This window comes from Rhineura floridana, chromosome 1 (assembly GCF_030035675.1).
Source record: "Rhineura floridana isolate rRhiFlo1 chromosome 1, rRhiFlo1.hap2, whole genome shotgun sequence".
In the NCBI taxonomy this organism is placed as follows: Eukaryota; Metazoa; Chordata; class Lepidosauria; order Squamata; family Rhineuridae; genus Rhineura; species Rhineura floridana.
Genome location: NC_084480.1, coordinates 169894924 through 169922365, shown reverse-complemented (window position 1 = coordinate 169922365; position 27442 = coordinate 169894924). Strand labels below are relative to the sequence as shown.

The 27442-nt window shown below is 44.3% G+C and overlaps 1 protein-coding gene across 1 annotated transcript in view; it reads right to left on the bottom strand.

Moving 5' to 3' along the window:
* Positions 1-26001, bottom strand: part of LMX1A (LIM homeobox transcription factor 1 alpha) — a 107751-nt gene extending 81750 nt beyond the window's left edge. The window contains exons 1-3 of the mRNA XM_061585513.1: positions 25909-26001; positions 23636-23758; positions 20848-21034 (exon numbers count right to left, since the gene is read on the bottom strand). Coding sequence (XP_061441497.1) covers positions 20848-21034; positions 23636-23729 — 281 coding nt within the window. The 5' untranslated portion in view covers positions 23730-23758; positions 25909-26001. The remainder of the gene's footprint in view (positions 1-20847; positions 21035-23635; positions 23759-25908) is intronic.
* Positions 26002-27442: the final 1441 nt, after the last annotated feature.

Here is a 27442-nt window from a genome sequence, read left to right as displayed (position 1 = left end):
CCAGCACACCACTGTGTTTATCCAACTTTGATGTGATTATGGAAGGGGTGTGCAAGTAGTGCCCCCTCCCCATGTGGAGGCTTGGACAAACATTGTGTTATGGAAAACCAAAGTCTGTGTGAAAGTACATATTTGAGAATGCCATCAGTGTAATCCTAAACACACTTAATAAATAATATCGAACTTGCACATCACAAAATATATTACGGTCATGTCCATAAGCACCAGGAGGGTAGTCGCCCAGGGGGTCTTGGTCCCTCTGCTTTTTTGGGAGCAGGGTCCTATGTCTCCAAGCATCCTACAATCAGCATGAAAAGGGAGTGTGTTAGTCACTGAGAAGAGTCTTCTAATATGCTTCCTTGCCTTCCCTGCTGATTGGAGCCAATCAGAGTGAAAGGAGGTGAGTCAGCCACTGAGAAGACTCTTCTCGGTTGCTAACGCTCTCCACTTACATGCTGATTGGCTCCTAGAGATGTTTGTTGTTGTGAGAGAATGCATTAACAAAGATCTCATTCTTAATCCAGGAGCAAAAAAGGGTGTATGTGGCTGCAACTATCATGAAGGGACTCTGCACTACTGAATTTTCTACTAAACAACTGATAAATACCTATGTAACTTTGTGTCTGGAGACTTATTATTAAGAATCACTTTCCATAATTGTAAGGAGGTATGTCCACACGCATGCATCCCAGGCACCTAAATGAGGGGTGAGAGCAGCATAGGGACATAAGCAGATGGGGTTCCCAAACTTTTCTTCTACATAGACCACTGGAAAATTGCTGAGGGTCTGAAAGTATCTGAAAATTTACTATGGGCATATGCAAGATAATTAACTCCCATTAGTGATAAGAGCAAGAATGTATAATTATTATTTTAATTAAAACAAGAGGTTTATCAGTACTTTGAAGAGGTTGTTGTTGTTATGTGCCTCCAAGTCGACTATGACTTATGGCAACCCTATGAATCAGCAACCTACAAGAGCATCTGTCATGAACCACCCTGTTCAGATTTTGTAAGTTCAGGTCTGTGGCTTCCTTTTTGTGATCAATCCATCTCTTGTTTGGTCTTCCTCTCTTTCTACTCCCTTCTGTTTTTCCCAGCATTACTGTCTTTTCTAGTGAATCATGTCTTCTCATTATGTGTCCAAAGTATGACAACCTCAGTTTCATCATTTTATCTTCTAGTGACAGTTCTGGTTAGTTTGGTCTAACACCCAATTATTTGTCTTTTTTGTAGTCCATGGTATGCACAAAGCACTCCTCAAACACCACATTTCAAAGGAGTTGCTTTTTCTCTTATCCACTTTTTTCACTGTCCAACTTTCACATCCACACATAGAGACTGGGAATACCATGGTCTGAATGATCCTGACTTTAGTGTTCAGTGATACATTTTTGCATTTGAGGACCTTTTCTAGTTCTCTCATAACTGCCCTCCCCAGTCCTAGCCTTCTTCTGATTTCTTGAGTATTGTCTCCATTTTGGTTAATGACTGTGCCGAGGTACTGATAATCCTTGACAAGTTCAATGTCCTCATTATCAACTTTGAAGTTACATAAATCTTCTGTTATCATTACTTTAGTCTTCTTGACATTCAGCTGTAGTCCTGCTTTTGTGCTTTCCTCTTTAACTTTCATCAGCATTCGTTTCAGATCATTACTGGTTTCTGCTAAGAGTATGGTATCGTCTGCATATCTTAAATTACTGATATTTCTCCCTCAATTTTCACACCTCCTCATCTTGGGCCAATCTCGCTTTCCATATGATGTGTTCTGCATATAGATTAAACAAATAGAATGATAAAATACACCCCTCTCTTACACCCTTTCCGATGGGGAACCAATTGTTCTCTCCATATTCTGTCCTTACACTAGCCTCTTGTCCAGAGTATAGGTTGTTCATCAGAACAGTCAGATACTGTGGTACCCCCATTTCTTTTAAAACCGTTCCAAAGTTTTTCATGATCTACACAATCAAAGACTTTGCTGTAATCTGTAAAGCACAGCGTGATTTTCTTCTGAAATACCTTGATCCATTCCATTATCCAGCGTATGCTTGCAATGTGATCTCTGGTGCCTCTTCCCTTTCTAAATCCAGTTTCAATTTTTTTTTCTGGAGAGCCAGTTGTTAAATATTTACCAGCACACTACTGGGTGACACCCAGAGCCGCCCCTAGGCACCGGGAAGTGGGGCAGTTGCCCCGGGCCCCATGCTTTGGAGGGCCCTGCACTTGGTGATATAGAGAAGCTGGGCTGTGGTGGGGTTTTTTCTTTATCTTCAGCCCTGCAGCAGCTGTCTCGCCAGCCACTTCCCTCTTGGGGAATCTCCCAGTCTTCAGCTGCCAAGCGGTTTTTCCCCCCATCCTGCCTGGCCTGCCCGCTCATCAGCTGTGAATTTTAGGCAGGAGGTTTGAATCCCCTGCCTGCTCTTGGGCTGCGTGCCTGAGTGGCTTCCCAGGCAGACTGGGGGGAAAACCGCTCTGCAGCCAAAGAGCAGGAGATTCAAACCTCCAGCCCAGGCAAGCACTGCCTCTGTAAACCTGCTGCATGCAGCGGGTTTACAGAGGCAGCGCGAGTGGCGTACCAAGGGGGGGTCAGGGTGCAAGATGGACTAGGGTTACCAGGTGTCCGATTTTCAGCTGGAGTTTCTGGTTTTGGGGGGTCCCTTCCGGGTCTCCAGCTAATTTACCTTAATCTCCGGACTCTCAGTTTCAATTTTTAAAAAAAACCTAAGTTTCTAGGTCGTCTGGTTCCCGAGATATACACCAAAACGTCAGGCCCCCCCCACAACTGTTTAATCTGTTTTTTAACTGTTTTTATCTGTATAGCAGCTTTTAGCCAGAGCTTGGAAAAGTTACTTTTTTAAACTACAGCTCCCATCAGCCCCAGCCAGCATGGCCACTGGATGGGGCTGATGGGAGTTAATAGTTCAAAAAAATAACTTTTCCAAACTCTGGCCTATAATCCCGCCCTTTCAGGATTGTAGCCAATAAGGAGAGCCAGGCTTGTGATTTGTTGACCCAGGCAGTGCTTAGGCTTCATTACAACGTCAAAATTGTGGTTTTGAGGTCTTCAGTTTGAGTAAGTAAGAATATGGGTTAAAGTTTTTTTCTCTTGTGTGTAGCATGCAGTCAGACCCTGGGCTGTTGGAGAGGGCAGTGCTTTGAAAACCTTTCCAATATGAAAGCTTTAATCCAATACTTGCTTTTCTGGGAGTAAAGGAATGCTGATCCCATGTACCTGGAGTAAACCCCATTGAATTCATTAGGACTTACTTTTGAGTAGACAACGGATTGTGCTGTAAATTAATGGGACTTCTGAGTAAACATAACAAAAAAATGTGTTTGTGTTGTAAATCTTTCCCTTCCCCTCCAATCCTATTTTTAAAACAATTAGGCAGTATGTATAAATGTAAATACATTTAGGCTGTGTGTATGATATTGTAATTTAAAGGTGTAATTTGATTTTGCTAGTTGTTTATGTCACTACTATTGCCATTACATTCAATGATATATGGGAATTATGATTTACGAGTAACATTAGTACAAAAAACATTACTAAGGATTCTGTATGGTCTGGTATAGGAGGAGGTCCATGGGGGTGACACCATGAGTTACTGCACTGGGTGACACCAACCCTAGCTATCTCAGTTCTAAACCATTGTGAAGGCTGTAATCAAGTAGATGAGTCTGAACAGGCTGACTCTGAATCCAGAAAAAATGGAAGGGGTGGGGCCAGCTAGCACCATCTCTGCTGTCTCTTGTGCTATTCTGATCACATATGGGAAATGAACACCAGAATAGGGCTTCTGTCTTTTCTGGATTCAAATCCAGCCTGTTTTTCATCTACTTGATCAACAAGGAATATTCCCCCTGCCTATCTCACAATGAAGGTCATCCACCAGAGGTGTTATAGTTATTTCAGGGTGAAGATGCAGGTGCATTCTAAAGAGTGGTGAGTTTGAGTATATAGCCCTGTATTTCTGAGGCATTTCTTTTCAAGACAGAGAAAGTGTGGTCTTCAAATCACGTTGAGCAAAATTAAAAATCTTTCATCAATAAGTACCAGAGCCTGCTCTCCTCTTTGTTTGATTTCTCAAATCATTTTTACCACACTTTAGAATGCTTTTTTGTCCGGCATCTGCTAACATCAATTGGCACTTTAGACCCTTTGGAAGCCCACTGTGAATTGTCTGCCAAGCACTTTGAGGATAAAGTTACTCGCCTCTGTAGCAATCTTGATGCACATATGCTGTAATCCCCACCCAGTGAGATGTCCAGTGCAATGTCTGCTGCAGCTTCTTGGGATCAGTTTCAGTTGATGTGGCCTCATGACATGGACAGGGTGCTTGTGATGATGCAGCCAGCAACATGTCCTCTCAACCCTTACCCTTCTTGGCTTATTAAAGCTTGCCTAGGGGATATGACCAAGTGGATCCAGGGTGTGGTCAATGCATCTTTGAGAATGGTTCAGCCACCTGAAAGAGGTGGTGATCTGACTGCTCCTGAGAAAGCCCACCCTGGACCCACTGGTTTGTGACAACTACTGCCTGGTTGCAAATGCCCCTTTTTAGGGAAGGTGATTGAAAGGGTTGTGGAGCAGCAATTGCAAGTATTCTTGGATGAAACAGATTATCCTGACCCATTCCAACCTGGGTTCAGTCCTGGTTATGGGATTGAATCCGCCTTTTATCTGGAGAAGGACAGGGGGAGTGCAACCCTGTTATTCTTGATCTCTCAGCGATTTATGATGCAATTGACCATGATATCCATTTTTCACTCTTTCCTGTTCAGGAAGGTATCTTGTCTTTTCTGCTTGACTAAAAAATAAACCAGGGTAGTTGAATAGTCAGATCTCTCAATTCCTCATTTTTCCAATCTTAAAGTCAGTTCTCCACATTTCTGCAGCATTTTGGATTTGTGAAAAATCTTCATGAAAATTCCTCAGCATATTTGTGGAAATTTCTCCTAATAAATGCATTTTTGAGCAATGTACATGTTTTTGCAAGAAATTTCTCCTTAATATAATGTATGTTATTTTAATTAATATATTAATTTTATTGCACACTTTTCCCTAATACATGCATAGGAAACATTGTTTGGTTGGTGAACTGCATTGCAAAATTTGGATGTGTGAATTTCAAAGGATGTGTTCTGGTTCGCATATTGTTTTGGAAAGTGCAAATTTTATAGATATGGCTTTAAATGTGAATTGATTGGATTTCTCCCCCATCCCCATGTACCCCTAAGTGTGCAAAGGATTGTATCCAGTTTCCCTTTTACTGAACATTTCCTGATAATTGAAGATGTTTCTTTGGCCATTGTCCTGCTGCTGAGCTTAGATAGTGGTATAAGTATAGATTAGAGAGCAGATGGTTGTATAAATGAAGAACGCCTCTTTTGAGACACTTAGATCCACTGTCCAGTGTGGGTTGGGGAGATTCTCATATGGTTTGAGTTGCAACTGATACTACAACAGCTGTTTTTCATTCTATAAATTAGATTTTGAAAACCAGTGGATTGCACGTTTCAGCTATAGGGTTTTTTAGAAATAAATAAATTAAAGGATCAACAAAAATAATTTCCCACTTGCCACAGGGAGATGAGCTGATAGATGAAAAGATGACAGATTAGATCATGAAGTCAAAGTCTAACTGGAAATGGATAACTCCATTTCACAGTCCTAGGCTTTTTCCTACAACTCTGAATCTCTGTCAGCTGTATAGTTTACTTTGATTCAATGTTATATTACCTGCTGGTTTTCTTGCCTTGTCCTAAAAGTATATTGCCTTTTGAGCTACTTAGAATTATCAATTATAGAACAGAGAACAAAGAACTTGCACCTTGAATGATATAAACACTTGTGAGTTTATTTATTGACACACCTGTACTGAGCATCTGTAAACTTCTATTTAGATGTATAGAAGGCTCTTCCCTCTCAACCCCTCCTCGATTTTGGTTTCCTGTTATAATGAAGGGAAATGAGAGATTGCAGCTGAGACAAATAACAGTTTGGACCCCAGTCATCTGATGTGAAGGACCAAGGACTGATTTGCTACAGTACACCTATTTCCTTCTAGCCACTTATATGCAGCAAATAATACATTGTATAGTTTGCCTTGCTTAATTAGAAATAACAATACAGCCATCGGGTTTCAGGCCTGGGTTTGGCACAGAGACAGCCTTGGTCACCCTGTACGATGACCTTTGTCGGGAGAAAGACAGGGGAGTGTAACTCTGTTGATTCTCCTTGATTTATCAGCGGCTTTTGATACCATCGACCATGGTATCCTTCTGGGGAGACTCGCTGATTTGGGAGTTGGAGGTACTGCTTGGCAGTGGTTCCTCTCCTACTTGGCGGGTAGTCTCCAGAAGGTAGTGCATGGGGAGTACTGCTCGGCACCCTGGACTCTCCAGTATGGAGTTCCGCAGGGGTCAGTTCTATCTCCCATGTTTTTTAACATCTAGTGGGAGGTTCTTCTGACCAGATGGTGGATGTTCAACCTGTCCTGGATGGGGTTGCACTCCCTCTGAAGGAGCAGGTTCGTAGTTTGGGCGTTTTTTTAGAACCTTCCTTGTCACTGGAGGCTCAGGTAGCCTCGGTGGCACGGAACGCTTTCTACCAACTTCGGTTGGTGGCCCAGCTACACCCCTATCTGGACAGAGACAACCTCGCTTCAGTTGTTCATGCTCTGGTAACCTCCAAATTAGATTACTGTAACGCGCTCTACGTGGGGCTGCCTTTGAAGACGGTTCGGAAACTGCAGCTCGTGCAAAATGCAGCGGCCAGATTATTAACAGGGACCAGGCGGTCCGAACATATAACGCCTATTCTGGCCCATTTGCACTGGCTGCCTATAGGTTTCCGGGCTCGATTCAAGGTGCTGGTTTTAACCTATAAAGCCTTACACGGCATGGGACCACAATACTTGATGGAACGCCTCTCCCGATATGAACCTACCCGTACACTACGTTCATCATCGAAGGCCCTCCTCCGGGTGCCTACTCAGAGGGAAGCTCGGAGGATGGCAACAAAAAAGAGAGTTTTTTCAGTGGTGGCCCCCGAATTGTGGAACGATCTCCCTGTTGAGGTACGCCTGGCGCCAACACTATTATCTTTTCGGCGACAGGTTAAAACCTTCCTCTTCTCCCAGGCATTTTAACTCATTTGAACTCTTTTTAACTTTTAACATTTAATATTTAATATCTTAACTTTTTAATATTTTTAACATTTAGTATGTTAGTCTACTAGTATTCTAGTATTTGCGTGTGCCTAAATTGTTTATATCTGGTTTTATTGTATATTGCTGTTCTGTCTGTTTTGAACCACCCAGGGAGCTTCGGCTATGGGGCGGTATAGAAATCTAATAAATAAATAAATCTGCCACCTCTCTGGGTGCTTCCAGATGGAGCTTTATTGTAGAATCAGTACTGCTCATGCACACAAGTTTGTGTCCTGTATGCATGAATCGAGCTCGGAAACATACAGGCAGCCAGTGCAAGTGGACCAGAATCGGTTTTATATGTTCGAATAGTCTGGCCACTGCATTTTGCACAAGCTGCAGTTTCCAAACTGTCTTCAAAGGCAGCTCCACGTAGAGTGCATTGCAGTAATCTAATTTGGAGGTTACCAGAGCATGGACAACTGAAGCCAGGTTATCCCTGTCCAGATAGGGACGTAGTTGGGCCACCAACCGAAGTTGGTAGAAGGCACTCGTGCCACCGAGGCTACCTGAGCCTCAAGTGACAGAGATGGTTCTAGGAGAACCCCCAAGCTACGAACCTGCTCCTTCAGGGGGAGTGCAACCCCATCCAGAACAGGTTGGACATCCACCATCTGATCAGAAGAACCACCCACTAGCAGGATCTCAGTCTTGTCTGGATTGAGCCTCAGTTTATTAGCCCTCATCCAGTCCATTGTCGTAGCCAGGCACCGGTTCAGCACATTGACAGCCTTACCTGAAGAAGATGAAAAGGAGAAATAGAGCTGCGTGTCATCGGCATACTGATGGCAACACACTCCAAAGCTCCGGTTGACTGAACCCAATGGTTTCATGTAGATGTTGAACAGCATGGGGGACAGAACTGACCCCTGCGGAACCCCATACTGGAGAGTCCAGGGTGCCGAGTAATGTTCCCCAAGCACCACCTTCTGGAGGCGACCTGCCAAGTAGGAGTGGAACCACTGCAATGCAGTATCTCCCACTCCCAACTCAGCTAGTCTCCCCAGAAGGATACCATGGTCGATGGTATCGAAAGCCGCTAAGAGATCAAGGAGAATCAACAGTCACACTCCTCCTGTCTCTCTCCCGACAAAGTTCATCATACAGGGCGACCAAGGCTGTTTCCGTACTAAAACCAGGCCTAAAACCCGACTGAAATGGATCCAGATCCAGGTCTCATCCAAGAGTGTCTGGAGCTGGTCTGCAACCACTCATTCCAGGACCTTGCCCAGGAATGGAACATTTGCTACCGGCCTATAGTTATTAAGATTTTCTGGGTCCAGGGAAGGTCTCTTCAGGAGTGGTCTCACTACTGCCTCTTTCAGGCAGCCAGGGACCACCCCCTCTCGCAGAGAGGCATTACATTTTTATTGTTTGGATGGCAATGGGAAAGTTTGGATTTTTTCAAGCAGCAGAATGTCTTGGGACACTTCACCACTATTTCAGCAAAATTCTAGAACACTAACTTAAATTTGAACTTATGTTCTAATTGAAATGCTTCTTTAATGTTCTCAATTATGGACCACTGTGCTGAAGGGTTCAGAAGTGAAATTAAGAAAGATAGTAAGAATTGTATCCAACATAGCACTAAGTCACACTTCTGTCAGTGAGAGGATTTCCACTTGTGCAATGGACTGTCCATCTCTCCTCTCCCATGCCCCCCAAATTTCTTCATGGGGTTCTCCCAACCCTCCAGAGCAGGTTTGGGGAGGGCATGGGGCACACGCACGGGAGGAGAGGGTCCCATTGCACAAGTGAGTGCTTAGCACAACAGTGGATACAACCCTAAATGTTGAAAGATGATGTTTAACACCATTTTCGTAAGTTTAAGATTTTAGAATACAATGGCTTTCAAAAGATTTTTTCTTTGTTTTTTGTTTAACATTTAAAGTTTGTTTTTCTTGCCATTTGTTCTTTAATAGGATCAGTGCCATGGGCAGGATGACCCATTCAGCCTTCTTTCATACATTACATACCCCTCTGCCAGTGGAGCCTTGTCTATGAGGACAAATGGGGTATTGCTCTATCAAACTAAATCTGCCCTCAGCCAGTCCCCACTTGCATACCTCCTTACTTGCAACCAGTCTAAGGGGTGGCACTGGCTGTCAGCCTCCTCCTCCTTAGTCTCAGTGTTGCCTTTGTAATGCACAGCAGGGAGGAGGGTGAGAATTGGTTGAACTCCACATGTCATTGGCTCTGGCTCCCCTTATTGTTGCCCTCCTTGCCTTCTGCCCTGCCATTCCCAATGGGCACCAGCCTCCTCTGCCGTCTGCTAAGCAGAGACAGGAGAGACTAACTCAGATTGCTGATATTAGCCATGGAGCTGATACTCCAAGTTACAAAAAATGTGGCCCTTCCAATTTCCCTCTGCCCTACTACCTTGCTAAAGTCAGAGGAAAAAGAGAATGCATTTCTGCTGTTGAGTCTCTGCAAAGTGCAAGCCCATAAATTATCACCCAGACACAAAATTCTCAACTGTAAAATCTTTTAGCTAAAATGTTCCAGTACATCTCACCCAGCCAGATTTTAGAAACATAGTCATGTATCTCTCTCCCCCCGCACACACACACAAGGGGGCATGAACCAGCCAAAGTTGAGAACTTTTAAGCATCATTATTTCAGTGGAAGTGTTAAATATGTCCACATCAAATATCAGGGGGACTTAAAAGAGCTTAACTTTGGCAGAATTTATTTCCGATCTGTGCCACTCTTCCATGTATTCACTGCTAAAGTAAGTAAATTTTTATTTTGATCACAGACCAGTTACATGTATTCATGGCTAAGGGCTTATCTACATGGTGGGTTATTGTGTGTTTTCTGCCACTCACAATCTGCATCGTTCTTATGACATTACCGGCCAACAGAAGCTATCACACAATTTCTCCACTGTAAATACATACTAACCCAATCCGCTGATAATAAGAAAAGTGGAGAAAAATATGTCTCCACTCCACTCTAGTAGTGGTTGCAGATGCTTTGCTTTAGTGTTTTTAGGTGGGTGTGTCAACTGTTACTTTTTCATACATCCCTTTTCACGTGCACTATATCCTCCCTTCATTCATTTTGCTTCCAGTGCATTGACAAGCAACTTCCAGCTGCTGTTCTCAGTTCTGCTGGCCTTTTTATGTTGCTGAGACTACTGACAGTGTTCTACAGCTATTTACTACAAGAAGCAGACCGGCTGGCAGATGAATGGGTTTTTTTTCTTTTTTCTTTTCCCCCTAACTTGTGCTCAAATGTGTAATACTGCTCAAAGGCTGGTACTTACAGCTCTACTCACATAGGTGACATCACCTATTTCTCCCTTATTTTCAGACACCTAAAAAGAGTGGGGAGGTTGTTATTTTTTTCCCTTTTCCCCTAACAAAGGTGAAACACTCCTTAAACAAAGGTTTGTACTTCCAACTGTATCAACTCAAAATAAACTTGTCCAGCTCCTTTCTTTGTAATTGCCATGCTGGGTACCCAGTTTAATATATCTAAAGGCAGGTGATTATCTGGTGATGCATTAGGAGACTAGCCCTTCAATCTCAGCTTGCTGGAGCACTTAAGTATCTTTTGTGTAGATGAAAGTTGAAAAGTATCAACATATAAGAATGCAAAGCAGAAATAATAGCACCAATACATATAAATTTAAAAGTCATAGATCATCTAGCACAGCATATTACAATTGCTAAAACAGGAATAAAACCAATTCATTTGCCCACAAAGACTGTTGGCAATTTGAATGAGGTACAGTAGGGGACAAAGTTTCAGAACTTTTGATCTAGAATGTTTACACTAATTTTCAGTCCTCTGTATTGATCTGCCTTGTGGAAATTCAGAAATCCATGCATGCCCAGTTACCTAGCAACCACAGGCAGTGAAAATAACACTTCAGGTGTTTTTTTTAAATGGACGCTGAAACAAACTGAGCATGCTTCGTTCCCTAGCAACCAGAGTGAGTGGAAATCTAAAATTAGAGGGTGTGGTCATTAGGAAATTGCGTGATTGATCTTTCATAGAGGTAGGACTCTGGTATGAATTGAAAAGACAATGTTTGCAGCTAGCATTGAGCACTCACTGGAGACAGTGCAAACAGAAAACAGAGTTAAAAAACGTGACTTTAGTAAGAAGTAATGCTCCTGTGTGGATAAGCCCTAAGTTTGTTCCATTCCTTTTTTGCATGAATCCGCAAGGTTTCTCTTTTACAAAATCAACATGAAAGTGCATATTTAAATGACATTTAAACACACATTTTGAACATATATTGCCCTACATACATTTTAAATGTAATTTCTCTCTTAAGTATAAATATTTATTTATTTTATCCTAGCACCATTTTTGAGTGAACTGCATTGCAAAATTCAGAGAAGTGTGAAATCAGAAGGATAAAACAATGTTCCAATCCACACATTAGTCCACGAGGCCAGTTCATAGCAGAATCGGGAAATAACTAATTTTTCAAGCATCCCTATATTAATTGCTTTACTATTTAATTCTGTAGCCTGTATAATTAATTTCAACTCACTAGCTTCTTTCAATATATATTAACCAGCAACTGTCCAGTGCAGAAGAACAGGTATTTCAGTATTATTTATTTATTTGTTTATTGAATTTCTTAGTCGCCCATCTGGCTGGCTATCCAGCCACTCTGGGCGACGTACAAAATAAACATACAAATAAAATAGGCATAAAAAATCTGGAAACAAGAATAATAAAATCTAGCCCACCCCAAAAGCCTGCCTGAAGAGCCAGCTCTTCACGGCCCAACGGAAACTCATTAAGGAAGGGGCATGGCGGAGATCATTTGGGAGGGAGTTCCACAGGGTGGGGGCTACAATTGAAAAAGCCCTCTCTCTAGTCCTCACCAGTTTGGCTGTTTTGACTGATGGGATAGAGAGAAGGTCTTTTGAGGCTGATCTTGTTGGACAGCATGGCTGATGATGCTGGAGTCGCTCCTTCAGACAGACTGGGCCAAAACGGTATAGGGATTTAAAGGTCAAAACCAACACCTTGAATTGGGCCTGGCAAGCAACTGGTAACCAGTGCAACTCTTTTAGCACTGGAGTGATGTGATCTCGCCGGCAGCTGCCTTTGATCAGGCGTGCCGCCGCGTTCTGTACCAGTTGCAGCTTCTAGACCATTTTCATGGGTAGCCCCATGTAGAGTGCATTACAGTAGTCTAAGCAAGAGGAGACCAAGGCATGCACCACTGATGGGATTGGGAAGGTAGGGACACAGCCTCTGTATCAGATGGAGTTGATACAGTGCTGCCCGGCTCACAGCCGAAACCTGAGCTTCCATGGACAGTTGGGAGTCAAGAATGACCCCCAGGCTGTGGACCTGGTCTTTCAGGGGCAGTTGTACCCCATTGAGCACCAGGTCCAAATCCCCTAACCTTCCCTTGTCTTCCACAAGCAGTACCTCGCTTTTGTCAGGGTTCAGTTTCAGCTTATTCTTTCCCATCCAGCCACTCACTGACTCCAGGCACTTGGACAGGGTTTCTACAGCCAACCTCGGTGAAGATTTAAATGAGAGATAGAGCTGTGTGTCTATTGGTGACACTGCAGCCCAAATCTCCTGATGATAGCCCCCAGCAGCTTTATATAGATGTTAAATAGCATCGGGGAGAGGATGGAGCCCTGCGGCACCCCACGAGTGAGAGGCCAAGGATCCAAAACCTCATCCCCCAATGCTACTCTTTGGTGCCTATCAGAGAGGACGGAACGGAACCACTGCAGTACAGTGCCCCCTATGCCTAATCCCTCCAGGCGGTCCAACAGGATACCATGGTCAACGGTATCAAAAGCCGCTGAGAGATCCAGGAGGACGAGGAAAGTGCATTCACCCCTATCCAACGCTCTCCTCATATCATCCACCAAGGTGACCAAGGCTGTTTCAGTCCCATGTCCAGGCCTGAAGCCCAACTGAAATGGGTCCAGATAATCCGCTTCCTCCAAGTGCTCTTGCAACTGCTTCGCCACCACCCGCTCGACCGCCTTACCCAAGAATGGTAAGTTTGAGATTGGGCAAAAGTTGTTCAGATCTTGGGGATCCAAGGAGGGCTTCTTTAGAATTGATTTTATTACTGCCTCCTTGAGAGCTGATGGCATCACACCCTCTTCCAAGGATGTATTTACCACCGCCTTGATCCCCTCGCCCAGTCTGTTCTTGCAGCTCATAATGAGCCACGATGGGCAAGGATCGAGTAAGCAGGTGGTTGGCCTTAAGGATGAAAGCACCTTGTTAGGGAGGGTTAGGAGATGTTGACCTGGTATTTGATGGGGTGAGGTTGCCCCTACAGGACCAGGTCCGCAGCCTCGGGTTGTTCTTGATTCCAGGCTGTCCATGGAGGCTCAAATTTCGGCTGTGAGCCGGGCAGCTTGGTATCAATTACATCTTATACGTAGGCTGCAACCCTACCTCCCTGTTCAACAGCTTCCACTCGTGGTGCATGCCCTGGTCACCTCTCGTCTGGACTACTGTAATGCGCTCTATGTGGGGTTACCCTTGAAAACGACCCGGAAATTACAACTTGTACAGAATGCAGCGGCGTGCTTACTTACCAACAGCCGCCGCCGGGACCACATTACGCCAGTATTATTTGATCTACACTGGCTACCGGTTGTTTTCCGGGCCCGATTCAAGGTGTTGGTTTTAACCTTTAAAACCCTGTACGGTTTCGGTCCAGCTTACCTGAAAGAGCGCCTCCACCGCCACCAACTATGCCGCCCAACTAGATCAGCCACACAAGGCCTTCTCTCAATCCCGCCAACCAAAATAGTTAGGTTGGTGGGTACTAGGGAGAGAGCCTTTTCTGTGGTGGCCCCACTCTCTGGAACTCCCTCCCATGTGACCTTCGACATGCCCCTTCCCTAGAGGTATTCTGCAAGGCCCTGAAGACATGGCTATTCCAACAGGCCTTTGAGGTCCTTGGGAAGGGTAAATCTCCTTGATCTTGTCATCGTATGCTGTTAATATAATTGTTTTTATATGTATTGATGACTGTCCAGCATTTTTATTTACTGTTATTAATATGACTGCATTGTTATTGTTGTATTTTATCTCATTTTAATGTACGTCGCCTAGAGTGGCCATTTGCCAGATAGGCGACAAACAAATTAAATATTATTATTATTATTTTATTATTATTATTGTCCACTTCATCAGAAGGAAGAAGCTGGACCAATTCCACATCACCAGAGAACCACTGGCCATCTCTGGCTCACTCACTGCATCCATGGTGTGTGGAATCGAACTCTTTAGACGATCGATTTTATCCACAAAGTGCTTTGCAAACTCATCACAGGAGGTCTTAGAATGTCCCATCGGTTCCGAAGCAACTGGGCCGACCAGGCTTCAGACCACTTGGAACAGCCTCCTGGGACAGCACTCTGCAGATGCAATAGAGGCAGCAAAAAAATCCTTTTTTGCTGCCCTTATTGCCACATGGTAGGCTGCTGCAGCTGCCCTGACCCATGTCTGGTCATCATCAGAGCGAGATTTCTGCCACCAGCATTCTAGCCGTCTCACCTCCCGCCTCAGAGTTCGCAGCCATGGAGTATACCACAGTGCCATCTGAGTCTTATTCAGGGGGAGAGGGCATTTTGGAGCCACCTGGTCTAATGCCCCAGTGATCGCCTCATTCCACTCCTCCACCAGGGATTCAACCGAGTGCCCGTCTGCAGGCCCCATAAAATCCCCAAGTGCATTCAGGAATCCATCAGGATCCATCAAATGCCTGGGGTGGACCATCCTAATGGGTCCTTTACCCCCGCAGAGGGTGTGTGGCATTGAAAGATCTACTCTCACCAAGTAGTGATCTGACCGTGACCAGGGGGTAAAAGATGTAGCCCCTATTTTCAGATCACTACTTTATATTTTGAGTGGTAGCTCTCTTTCTCTATCAGAAAATTCAAACTGATCCTCAGCTGGCAAGGACATTCCTGGTTCCTTCAGTTGAAGTCAATTTTAGTTGATGAATGAACTAGAATTTCTGTTTTGGCTTCAGTATTGGGCCCTATTCAGAACGACTGTTTAAAGAATTTGTAGTATATTAGCTGTCCACTTTTTAATCAATTAATAATTACATTCAAACACATGAGCATATTACCAAGGTTTTAGTATAGTTGTCCACTTGAGATATTGAATGAACTCTAAGATAACCTACAGTTTAAAAACTTCCTCGACAGCTAGAATGAAAAAAAAAACAGCCTTTTTCACTTTCTGTTACAGTAACACACCAGAAGCAAAGTAGCATTTTAAAAAATCCCTTAACCCACAGCCCCATTTATTATCTTTTGCCCTCGTGGATTAAAATTTGCTCCCATCAATTATACACCTAAAGCAATCTTAAACCAACTGAAGCTTGCAGTCAGGTTTTGGAGGGCCATGGGATAGGCACCCTTGACCTTGAGGAAGTGAAGTTTGTGAACGGAAAGTCCCTCATGCTGCCTATGAATGCTAGAGCCCCTAGGAGCCCTGTGGTGCACGAGGCTTCGGAAGCTGGCAGCTCCTCTGCAGGAGGACTTCCGACAAGTTCTGCTGCCCCCCCCCGCACTGTGACCATGGGCAAACTTAGCTTCCCTTTCCAGGTCTTCAGGCTGATCCTGTTCGCCAACATTCTGGAAGCAAGTTAAGCTTAAAAAACCTGTTGCTAATGATCTACAGTATTTGCAGTATGTGAACAACTCGTTTACCATCTTAACACCTCTTTGGAAGCATCTCTGCTTCCGTTGGCACTACAAAAGATCTATGCAGCCTGTGAAGCTGGTAAGATCAATTATTAATTCAACACCCCCCTAACTGCCTGTCACATTCAGCAGTTAGTCCATAGGCTCATCCAGGCAACAGTCATTCCATCTCATAATATCAAAGAAAGACACCTCACACAGAACAGTAATTGGCTTCTCTCTTGGCCCTGGGGCACTAAGGATGCTTCTAGACAAGGCTGCCTCCGCCAAGGAAGGCTGCAAAAAAGGGAGCCGCAGCCGCAAGCTCCTAGCACCCAAAATACAAAGCCTCCGCCGCTGCCTGGAGGAAAGGATATATATAGAGAGAAAGAATGTGGGGGGGGCAACTATGCTTTTGCCCCGGGCCCCGCACATGCTAAGGGTGGGCCTGTGTGTGTGTGTGTGTATATGTCTTGTCTTGTCTTGTCTTGTATATATATATATATAGTATTTTATGTATTTTAATTTATTTTAATGTTTTTGTGATTTTATGATTTACAATTTTATTATGTATGTGTTTGATTTTATTTTTGTAAGCCGCCCCGAGTGCCCTATTGTAGGGTAGAAGGGTGGGATAGAAATATTTTAAAATAAATAAATAAATAAATAGAAAATTATGGAACAATTTTAGCTGCTTGTACATTAACGGAGGAAAACTTAGAATAAATTGCAATTGCTGCAATTTGTCACATGGAAAACTATAAGCTCCATCAAACCACGGCTTTTGGAAAACAGAGGCAGCCCTACTAGAAAATAAGCTCATTTGAGGCAGCCACCTCAGCTAGCAGATTTGGGGCACCATTAAGAGTGGTAGAATGGAACATACAGATTTGACCCACTACCAAGAATTTTTTCTGCACAAACCCCATAGAAATGGCAGGGATCTAGCACAACTCTTGCTCATTTCAATGAGGCTTCTACAGGAGAACTTGCTGGTGATAGATTGTACCCCACTGTGGCTAGTCATCACAATTTTTCACTATTCTAAAAAATTACTAAAAAGTACAAACTGGAGACCAGTTTTACCGGAACCAAGAGCAGAGAAAAATATTATATTTTTCTCTTACAGAAAGTAGTCTGTAGTCAATAGAAGCTAAAGTTACAAAGGAAAACAGACAAAAGTCATAATGGTACATTTTAACAACATTGTCATTTTATCTAATTATTTTGTTTGTCTGATCATGCAAAATTCACACTACCTTTCTTTTTCTCACAAACATTCTGCTTTATATATCACAGTAACAAACGTATATATCTGCCATGTGGCATTTGAAGGACACACATAATGGACAGAAAATGTCCCTGGGTAACAATTGTGATTGTCTATTACAGCAGCCATTCAAAAGAATTAATGTTCCCTGCACTCTTAATTCACTCTCCACATTTCCCAGCACCTGCTCAAGGTCGCTATGCAATCTGGCACCGCAAAGGAGTTCACATTGAGAGATAACAAAATAATAACAGGATAACTCTCATTGACATGACAGTTTTCCAGTTACATGGAACTCCTTAACAAGCCAAATGGAACTAAATCCTCTGTACCCAAAAAAATGCCAATATTTTAAACCAGGTAGCTCTGTAGATACCATTCACAAAAAATGTAGCCCTACCGATATTTATATGATAACTTCCAGAGGTGCAGCCATGCTAGTCAGTTGAAGCAAACACAACAAAACCAAACTAGCCTATCTCAAATAGTAATACACATAAAATTACACAGACCAGCAGGATGTTAACAGAGGAAAGTACCCTAGAATTATGTGTGATAGGTGCTCCCACTCCCATGGTTCCTATGCAAGCCAGTACAACCATGCCCAGTGCAAATCAAGTTCCTAATCTAACCAAGGGAACTGTCATATGGGTAAGGCCGTCAGCTTTACTGAGTTGCTGCATGTCATGACAGGGGAAGTATCCAAAAAGGGCAACAAAATATATACTGTTTCTTTCAAAGTGCCAGTAAATGTTGAGACAAAAAGTTTTAATACCAATAATTTCATTACAATTAAATGCATATCTGCATTACATATTTATATCAGTTTTATACTACTTTAGTGATCTTGACTTCCCCCAAAGAATGGTGAGAACTGTGGTTTGGTGAGGTGCTGAGAATTTTGTGTTAGAAATCTCTACACATCCCAGTGGTATCATCACCTCAGGAGATGACACCACTGTACTGTTAACTTTCAGTGTATGGCGTAGAGAAATATATAGCTTAATGACAAGTTTTACAAGCCTTCCTAGTTCCTACTTTCTCTATATAAAGAAATTATTCTGCCACAAAAAAATATTCTGGCTTAATATTTCTTTTGCTGTTTTATTATCTAATATTATTCTGTTGCACCTTTTGGAATCTTCCTTCTTTCCACAGAAAACACAAAGGTATTTAGAATTCTTGTGCAACTCCCTCCTGTGCATTTTTGGCCTCCTGAAGCCCCTCTGCTCAATGTTATCAAAACATCCATAGCCTCATCAAGTAGCAAAGCTCAGAGTGCTTTAAAAGGACAATCTAAGGTTGCCATCAGAGTCACCATTTTGCAAGAGGGATTCAATAACATGCCAGAAATTTGGGTTTGCACAATTCAAGTGGATTAAAAAATAATAATAATGTAGTTTTTGTGGTTAAGAAAGTGCCAGAGAAATGCATTAAGTGGGATAGTAATTGATTGACAGGAAGATGTATAACATCTGGAAAAAATCACAATGAATGCTCGTTGTATAACCTCCCTGCAAACAAATAAGAATTCTCAATAAAGAGCAGACATCATATAACTGCTGTGTAAGCTTTGTGCAAGCAAATCCAGATGAATGCTCAGTGAACAGGTGTTGTGGTGGAACTCTCACTCTCTTAGAAGTTATAAATGCATTATCCCCTACTCTACTCTAACTCAGACTGCTTTCAGACATGGGGATTATTGTGTAAATTTAACGGATTAAAATGGTAGCACTTTTGTCCTGATTTCTAAAATTCCTTTCACAATGCAGTATCTGTTGCATGAAGGAACAGTAGATTTTTCAGCCAATATACTGGCATTTCGCACAACTGTCTTTCACACAGCTGCAATGAATGTCTTGTTTTTGACCCTCACCCATTATACACATGCACACTGTAGTTCCCCACTGTAGGAGGTCTAAGATCTCATCCTGTCACCATGCAACCCCCCTCCCTTAACATCTGACATATGTATAATCTCCAGGCTCACTTCTATTCTGAAAAACTCTTCGTTTCACCATGATAAAATCCACTGTTCATTGAAGTACTAGTGCATGGATGCACCCAGTTAATCTAAATAAGTAAATAAGCAAGCAAGCTAACTGGATACTAAGTCTAGCAATTAGCCATGATAGGTAACTGGAACCTCCATTCTAAAGACAGTGTACCTCAGAGGAGGAAACAAAGGAGGAGGGTGGTTGCCTTCCTGCACTGTTTGTGGGCTTCCTGTAAGCATTTGAATACCCACTGTGGTAAACAGGGTGCTGGACTACATGATCCAACAGGGCTCTTTCATGGGTCGAGATGGGAGTCAGTTCAGTGGGGTCACTGGCCCAGTGCTACTTTGAAGAAAAAAGAAAAAAGGATGTCAACAAAAAAAGAAGGGGCACCCCTCCAGCCCATCCCTTGTTTAAATCTGTGTGGGCTGTTTTGCAGAAGGCAATTTGCTGCATGGGCATCAGTAGCTGCATATGGACCATAACTGGCAACAAAAGCACATGTCTGTCTGTTGTGCATATGTGTGGCAGGAGCCAACAGCCAATCACCCTGTGACACATTACATTAACCAGCTGCATTCATATGAAAGAGAACTCCTTCTGTTAATCAAAATACACATTCACACATGCCACTGGGGTAATGATTATCCTCCCCTTCCTCTGTTTTAATGAGAAGGCCTTGCTGCCCCAGAGATCCAGATATCTTTATTCCATTGTCTCAAGAAAAAAAATATCCAAGTGGGGTCGGGAGAGGACGCTGCAATTTTCTATATGCTAGAACAGCAAAGTTTGCCCCTGCTATGAAAGAACACATTGAGAGGAGGAGGGAAACTCAAACCATGGCAACTAGAAACTTTACTCTTCTTTTAAATCAAGCGTTCCTTTGTAGCATTCAACTGGGAGTGAGAGGAGGGTTACATTGTGGCAGGCCAGCCCCAACCCAACTTCTAACTCCATCGCTAGGGCTGCAGGGATTTTCTTGCACAGGAGTGCAGCTTCGACATAAAGATGTATAGCAATCCTGTATCCACTGCCAGCCCAAATCTATACATGTGTCTTTGAAAACAATCATATTGTATTGCCCCACTAAATCTCCTACAGTTATGGCTTCCCCCCAAAAATCCAGGGAATTGTAGTGTGCTAAGTGTGCTGAGAGTTGGTAGGAGACCCTTCTTCCCCTCACAGAGCTACAATTTCCAGACTTCCCTGGGAAAAGGAATTAATTGTTGAATTGTAGCTCTGCGAGAGGATGAAGGGTCTCCTACCAACTCTTAGAACACTACAGTTCCCCCGATTCTTTGTGGGAAGCAGTGTCTGTTTAAAGTGGTGTGATACTGCTTTAAATGTATAGTGCCCATGGGGCCTTGCTCGGGCACAGACCACCATTGATCTCATTGCATTGGAAATCAGGTTCCAGAGTTGTAATTCACAGTTGTCTCGAAAGTAATCCCAGTGTATTCCGCATGTTTCACCTCAAAAGCGTGCCTAGGATTGGAGCCATCCTTGGCACTTATCTCCTTTGAACGCGCTTCTGAGCAAATACGGATGAAATAGGATCGGGCTGGACGTCTTTTTGCTTCAACCCTGCTTTTTACTGAATGAGCGGCACATCGCAGGAGTGATCTGCCTTGTTCCAAGTTCTTCGGAAAGGTTATAACAAAGCAAGAGCACACAGTTCCGAGCCGCGGGCGGCAGCGCACACTTACTTCTCGTAGTCCAGGCGGCAGTAGGGCTTCTCGTCGCGGTAGAAGCAGGTGCTGTCCAAGGGCTCGTGGCAGGAGGCGCATCGCACGCACCGCTCATGCCACAGGCTGTTGTTGAGGCGCAGCAAGAAGCGCTCCGCGATGACGCCCCGGCAGCCTTTGCACACCGAGCGTGTCTCCGCCGTTCTCCCTGAAACGACCCGCAATGATCATGGCGCTCGCCGCAGCGGGGGAGAGGGCCCGCCGTCACTTTCCAGAGAGGCCCCAGTCACACCACCGGGTCCCATGATAACTTTCTTCCGAAGGCCCGGATTCCCTGAGCCTGGAAATCGACGTGGCCTCTTAGGCACTGGGAATTCAACCTCACCCCTTTTGCTTATGTTACCCTGTAAAGCACTAGGGACACTGATGGCGAACGATATTATATTAGAACCGGCAGCAGCCCTGAAGCACCGTTTTCTTGCCTCGATCACCCGCGCAATTTAGATAAAATATTTGAGACAAACAGAGCTCCGCTTTCCTCCCCCCTCCACGCAGTATATATCGGGAAAGAAGCCACATCTTTTCCCCGGGTTTGCTTCTCACCTATCGGGGTGGGTCGGGTGGGAATGGAATGTGGACCGGACGGTCTCTGTGGGAACAAATGTCAGTCCCGTAAAGGACAGCCCGTGGGGTCAACCGCTATCTCAGTTACAAGCATTCTTACGTTCAAATTTGTTTTCTCCGATGGGACTGACTCCCCCTGGGATTCCTTAAAGGATGGCGAGTGCCCCAATCCTATGCACTCATCACTCAGTAACAAGTCCGATGGATCTCACTGAAGCTTACTTGAACGCTAGTTCCATGGAACTCAAGGGGACTTCCGGCCAAACATGCATTAGGGATCGGGTTGTTACTTGACGATAACGCTCCCCCACCCACCGAAATCCATGGGACTTTCCTTCCAAGGAAACGAGTGGATGGAATGATCTGACTTCGGCTTCTCAAGGGAACGGAACCCCCTGTTCTTCGTGCCATGTATAGTCCTAAATTCATGGAAGTGAAATGACTGCATGACTGCATCATTTCTCCCCTGCCTCCCCGTCTTCGGTTGTGAAGTGACCTCTCCTCGGCTATTCTCTGACGAATAGAGCCGTCTAAATAAACACATGGTTATTGTTGTTAAATTCTCTTGAAATCAGAGAGGCATACTTTTAGTTAACATTTGCTTGTCAATTTGTTTTTAATGAAGAGCGAATCTGCTCACCCGAGAAGAGATTTGCGGCTGTGACTGCCCCCTCCAAGATCTCCTCTTCCTCGAAGGAACAAACGGATACAATCAAATACAATTGCTAATTCGTTGTCAAACCTGTATTTGGCTTAGACACGACTGCTTCTCCCCTCGGGGTGATATGAAAAATGGGTGTGATTTTTTTTTTAAGTGCTTGGATTTTAGACAACAAATGGGGCTATATTTCAGGGTGGGGGTCCTAATAAAATCACTTTGCACTTGAGGAAAGAAGGCAGGATTCAGGGTGAGAAAATATTTTGGCGCCCATGGGAAAAGCGGCTGAGTGGGAAAGTGGAGCAACACCGAAAAACGTTTGGAATAAAAGCGAATCATTTCTCAGGCCTTTAAAGGCGCTTTCTTTATCTTTTCTTCTATTTTGAAATACAAGTTAAAAGGTCAAGGGGTCACGGACAATTCTCAGTAATTTGATGACGCTAACAACCGATTCAAATGATCCTTTCTCCCAGAAGTTCTCTTTCTTCACTTCCAATTTGGGAAATATTGGGAGCTGTTTATTGGAAGGGAGAAGACAGAACTAAGAGTTTGCTTGCTAGAAATATTTCAAAGAAATTTCGAACACATTTTTCAATATTTAAAAATATTTTAAAATTTGACGACGTTTTCTTAGATGCCTAGTCGATCTTTCGCGCCTAGATTGTGTTGTCCTGTTATACTACCACTTCAGAGAATATTAGATGGATAGATATTTGCACCACTCGCTTTCCAAATGTAACAATTTGCCTTAGAACAGGGGCAATCGCATTCCAATACATCCAGCAAATGATACCTTGCCACTCCCAGCACAGTTCTGGGCGAGGACCTTTAGCTGTAGTCATTATGGCATTGATCTGCCCGCTCCGCAACCCCTTTAAATGTAAATACTTAAATACGCGATCTCCAGTACAAATATACTTTGATCTGAGTAAGCAGAAAGAGAAGCGAAGCTGTCAATGACAGAGTGATAATTATTGTACAGAATGTGGGCATGTATAACTTCTCTGCCATTCGCTTTCAAGAAACGTTATTACTGGAACGATTATTATTCTATCCAGGTCTGTGCAGTATATGGATAACAAGATATACTGATATCTGTACTAATTGTTATCTTGTCATTTATGTGTGTTTGTAAAAAATAAATAGGGATGGTTCTATACACAGACATTGCTATTAGTTACATTTGGAAATGTTATTTCTAAAAAATCTTGATGATGATGACGATAACAAGGACCTCCACTTCTCGCTGGCGCGCAACGTTATTGCGAAGGCGTTTCCTTCCTGCGATGGGAGATAAAATTGTCCCATTCTATTTTCCTCCGCATCGGAGCCACATTCCAGAGCTGATCGTTTGAAAAGTCCATGGATGCCGGGGACGACAGGCACCGGCTGTTCTTATTTGCCTCTTTCAGGATCGGGATTAAAGGGGTTTGGTGGGGAGAACGCAGTTCTCTGAGTGTGCTCAAAAGCTAGACTCCCTCCGGGAAGGGGCTGCCTTGGCAGGGCTGGGAGAAGTTTGGCACTTACCTAGCCGGGAGGAGAAGGAGGCCGCCGACAGCGGCGGCGGCGGCTGCTCCAGCGCCTTCTGCAGAATGTCCTCCGTCTTCAGGCCGTCCAACATGGCTAGAAGGTAGTGCGCCCGCGACTCAGCTTCAAAAAGGGAAAGAAGAAGTAAGAGGCACCAGCAGTGGGTAAGGGCTGGAGGGCCGGCCGGGAGGTTTCGCGGCCCCTATCCCCATCGGATCCCAGCAAGCTACCTCCCGGCGCGAGCTCCCCAAAAGGCCAACCGATAGCCTAGCCGGCCCCTCTTGAAACTCGTAAACTCTACAGTCCTAAAGCTACCGCAGAGACGGAGGGGAGAATGTGGATTATCCAGGTGAGTTTGGATGAGCCCAGAGAATTGCGAGGCTCCTCAGCCCCCTGGATCCTCGGGGCTGGTCTGGCCAAAAAGCGGATTGGGAGCAAAGGAAGCCGCCTCCGGCGCTAACCTGGCTACTGTTGGAACAGGGGGCAAGTTCCCTTGCTCTCAGCTTCAGAAGGGCGCTAGGCCCTTTGCCACACTCTGAGCCGGGGGCCGGCCATCAGCCCGGGGACTCTGACCTGCAGCTCGCCCAGAAAGAGCCGCGGCCCCATCCTCGACGCCGGGCCAGCCGCGCGGATGTCCTGAAGGTGGGCTCTGCTCCGCTCCCTCCCGGCTGGGCGAGCCCCTCGGTCGAAGCAGGAGGGAGGTTTCCTCCCCCACGATTCGCATCCCTGCCCCCACCCCACCCCACCCGAAACCGGTAAACGCGAGGATGGAAAAGGACGGGAGCCGCTGCTTCCTGCATGAAAGGCGCTGGCACGTCGGGGCAGGAAGGAGTTGTCCTTAGCCTGCGAAGGTCAGCAAGAGCTGAGGAGCGCGATGAAGTCTTCATGCATGCGTGTGTGTGTGTGTGTTGGAGTGGGGGTGTTCGACCTGCAAGTTGCCTAAACCGAAGTGCGTTTTAAATTTATGTCGCAACATAATAAATCCTTTGGAAAGTTTGGGCTTAACTGGATTAGAAATTTAATTTGTTGCCGCTGCTGCTGTAAAAATTTCCCTTTCCCACCCGCTATTCTCATCCTCCAGTCCTTCCCTGAGATCCGGCAACCAGACCCTGAAGGAGGGCGGGAGCCCTCCGCGACTACGGACACTCGGAGGAAACGCAAGAATTCTTTCCCCTGTGCTTGCCGCCGTGCAAAGCGCTTTAAGAGTCTAGCGGCCTGAGGATTCCTTAGCAGTGAACCCCAGATTTCATGATAACTCAATATGCACAGGATTGCAGCCTTAGCCTCGCCTTGACGACGATCTATGGCCCAGTTAAGTCCAAATCAACGTCGATTCCAGTAGTCTCTAGCATGTGCCTTCAAAATGGAATGGGCATGCGAGTAGGCCAGAGTTTCCGCATCTTTTGGGGCCCCAGAAAAATCTAAAACACTATCCTGGGTGGGCACCGCAATATACGCATTTTGCAGAATGAAAAACTGGTGTTGGTCAGAATCCCTCCGTCCCAAACACACCCCAAACAACACAGAGACAGATAAAGCAGGCAACACCCTCCCCGAAGAATCAGACACCCCACCACGACCAAACAACAACAAAAGCCCTCTTTTTCAAAAATAAAAGGGGGCCTTGATGAGCAGCAAGGGGTGTCTGAGGGGGCTGTGGTGCCTACGAGAGTCACGCTGGGGACCCCAGCACTAGAGGATACACAATGAGGTCACACAGACCCAGCCACCCACCCACACACACACACATACGTTGTTAATTGCTCACGTTACAGTCCACAAACATGGCTCTGTGCATATAAGCCACACTAAAGATAGGTTCCTCTCCCGAGAGCCCTACCGCCTCAATTAAAGCCAAGTGGCCTAAACTGTCTTTGGAGGCACTGGGCTATTATTATTTATTTATTTATTTATTGTATTTCTATACCGCCCCATAGCTGAAGCTCTCTGGGCGGTTTACAGTAACATTCATTTTAACATTTACAGTTAAGATTAGCTAAATAAAAAGAATCAGCTGATCATAAACCAGGAATACATTTCTCCCTACTTCCTTTGTTAGAAACACATTCAGCTGTAAAACTGAGAGTCCCACCACACACATACACAGATGATAAAAAAGCCACACCCAGTTGTCAGTAGATATGAAACTAATTCCTGTTGGAATGTATGAGGTTCAACTCCAACTTGGTGGGTTGAGGCTGTGATCCTCTGCCATCTCTCCCCTTCCTGCTAGGCTGATAAGCAAAGGAATGTTGATCCCAGTTTCTTCCCACCTTTTTCAGTGTTCTCTTTCTCTCAAGAGGGGAGCAGACATCTTCTCTTTGTCTCTCCTCTCAACCAGGATGAGGGCCAGCACTGGCGCCAGTGCAGGCTGCTCCAGCATAGCCAGTTAGCTAGATATAGAACTCTTTCCTATCAAGCATGTACTTCCAGAATAAAGTAGTTGTTTCTTATTTTAAAGCTTAAAGTCTCTGTCTGACTAATTTTGCAGGAAAGGTAGAATCTTAGCAAAGATTCACACACACACACACTAAGCTCGCTCAATACTCTCCATTCTGCAGCTCTACGCAACTCTGCTACAGATCTCAATAGAGAATTCTAACAGGTTCTGGGCACCAGCCATGCAAATGGAGATCTGAGCAATTAAAGGAGCTATTGTGTTTGAATCAAGGAAGCTATTAGAGACCTTCAGAGTTTTTAGTCAGTGAAGAGTTGAGGCTTTTACTTCAGGATGGCCAGCATGACGGAGCGGCTAGGTCTCCAGAGACTGAAGCCCGGAGGATGGAAGCTGTGGGAATTTCGCATGCAGAAACACCTGAGGCAACAGAAGCTGTTGGAAGTAATTACAGGATTGGTACCAGGAGAGGATGCTTCTCAGGAGGAACAAAGAGTTTGGACTGAGAGAGACGAGAAAGTACAAGACCTCATCACTAAATGTGTAAGTGATTCTCAGATTCCCCTGATTATGACTTGTAAAAGTGCCAGACAGATGTGGGCTATGCTTGAATCCCATCATAAACCGAAAAGCGGAGGGCATTTAATTGCAATGCTACGGAGCCTATTAATTTGCAAACGAGGGATGATTTTTTTAAGGAACATCTTACAAAATTCATGGTGCTAGTCCAAGGGATAGAGCAGTGATTCTCAAACTGTGCACCCAGGCACACTGGTGTGCCCTAAGAGGTGGCTAGGTGTGCCTCAAATATTATGAAAGTATATTTTAAAAATGAGAAGAAACCCATTTGTATAGGGTAATAGTTTTCTATAGTTTAAGTTATTTTTATTCATAGTTTAAAATATATTAATATATTTTTAATTTTCTACATGAAGTGCGCCAGAAATTTTTTATATGTTTTACAGTGCGCTGCGAACCAAAAAAGTTTGAGAACCACTGGGATAGAGGAAGCAAGCACAGTTTTGGAAGGACCAGTTCAAATAGCTTTATTTCTGGACTCACTTCCAAAATATATGGAGACTTTTGTAGTTATAATGCAACAACAAAACAAAACTCTAAACGAGATTATTTCTGAAGTTAGAGCGCAGTTCTTTCAGAAGAGCAAGGGAAAAACTGATGCAAGAGAAGAGTCTCCTCTTTCTTAAGTAAACAAACTGGCCAAGCTTCTAACCGACAGCAAGTCAAATGCAGATTTCAGGAACAAAGGGAATCCAAAGGTGTAAAAGCCAAGCGCTGCTATCTATGCAATTCAGAAAAACACCTTAAAGACCAATGTGACAAGAAAGGGAAGCCTGAAACAATAAAGAATTTAAAGGGACAGAAAAGAAAAGTGCAAAGGGCTTTCAAGTAAC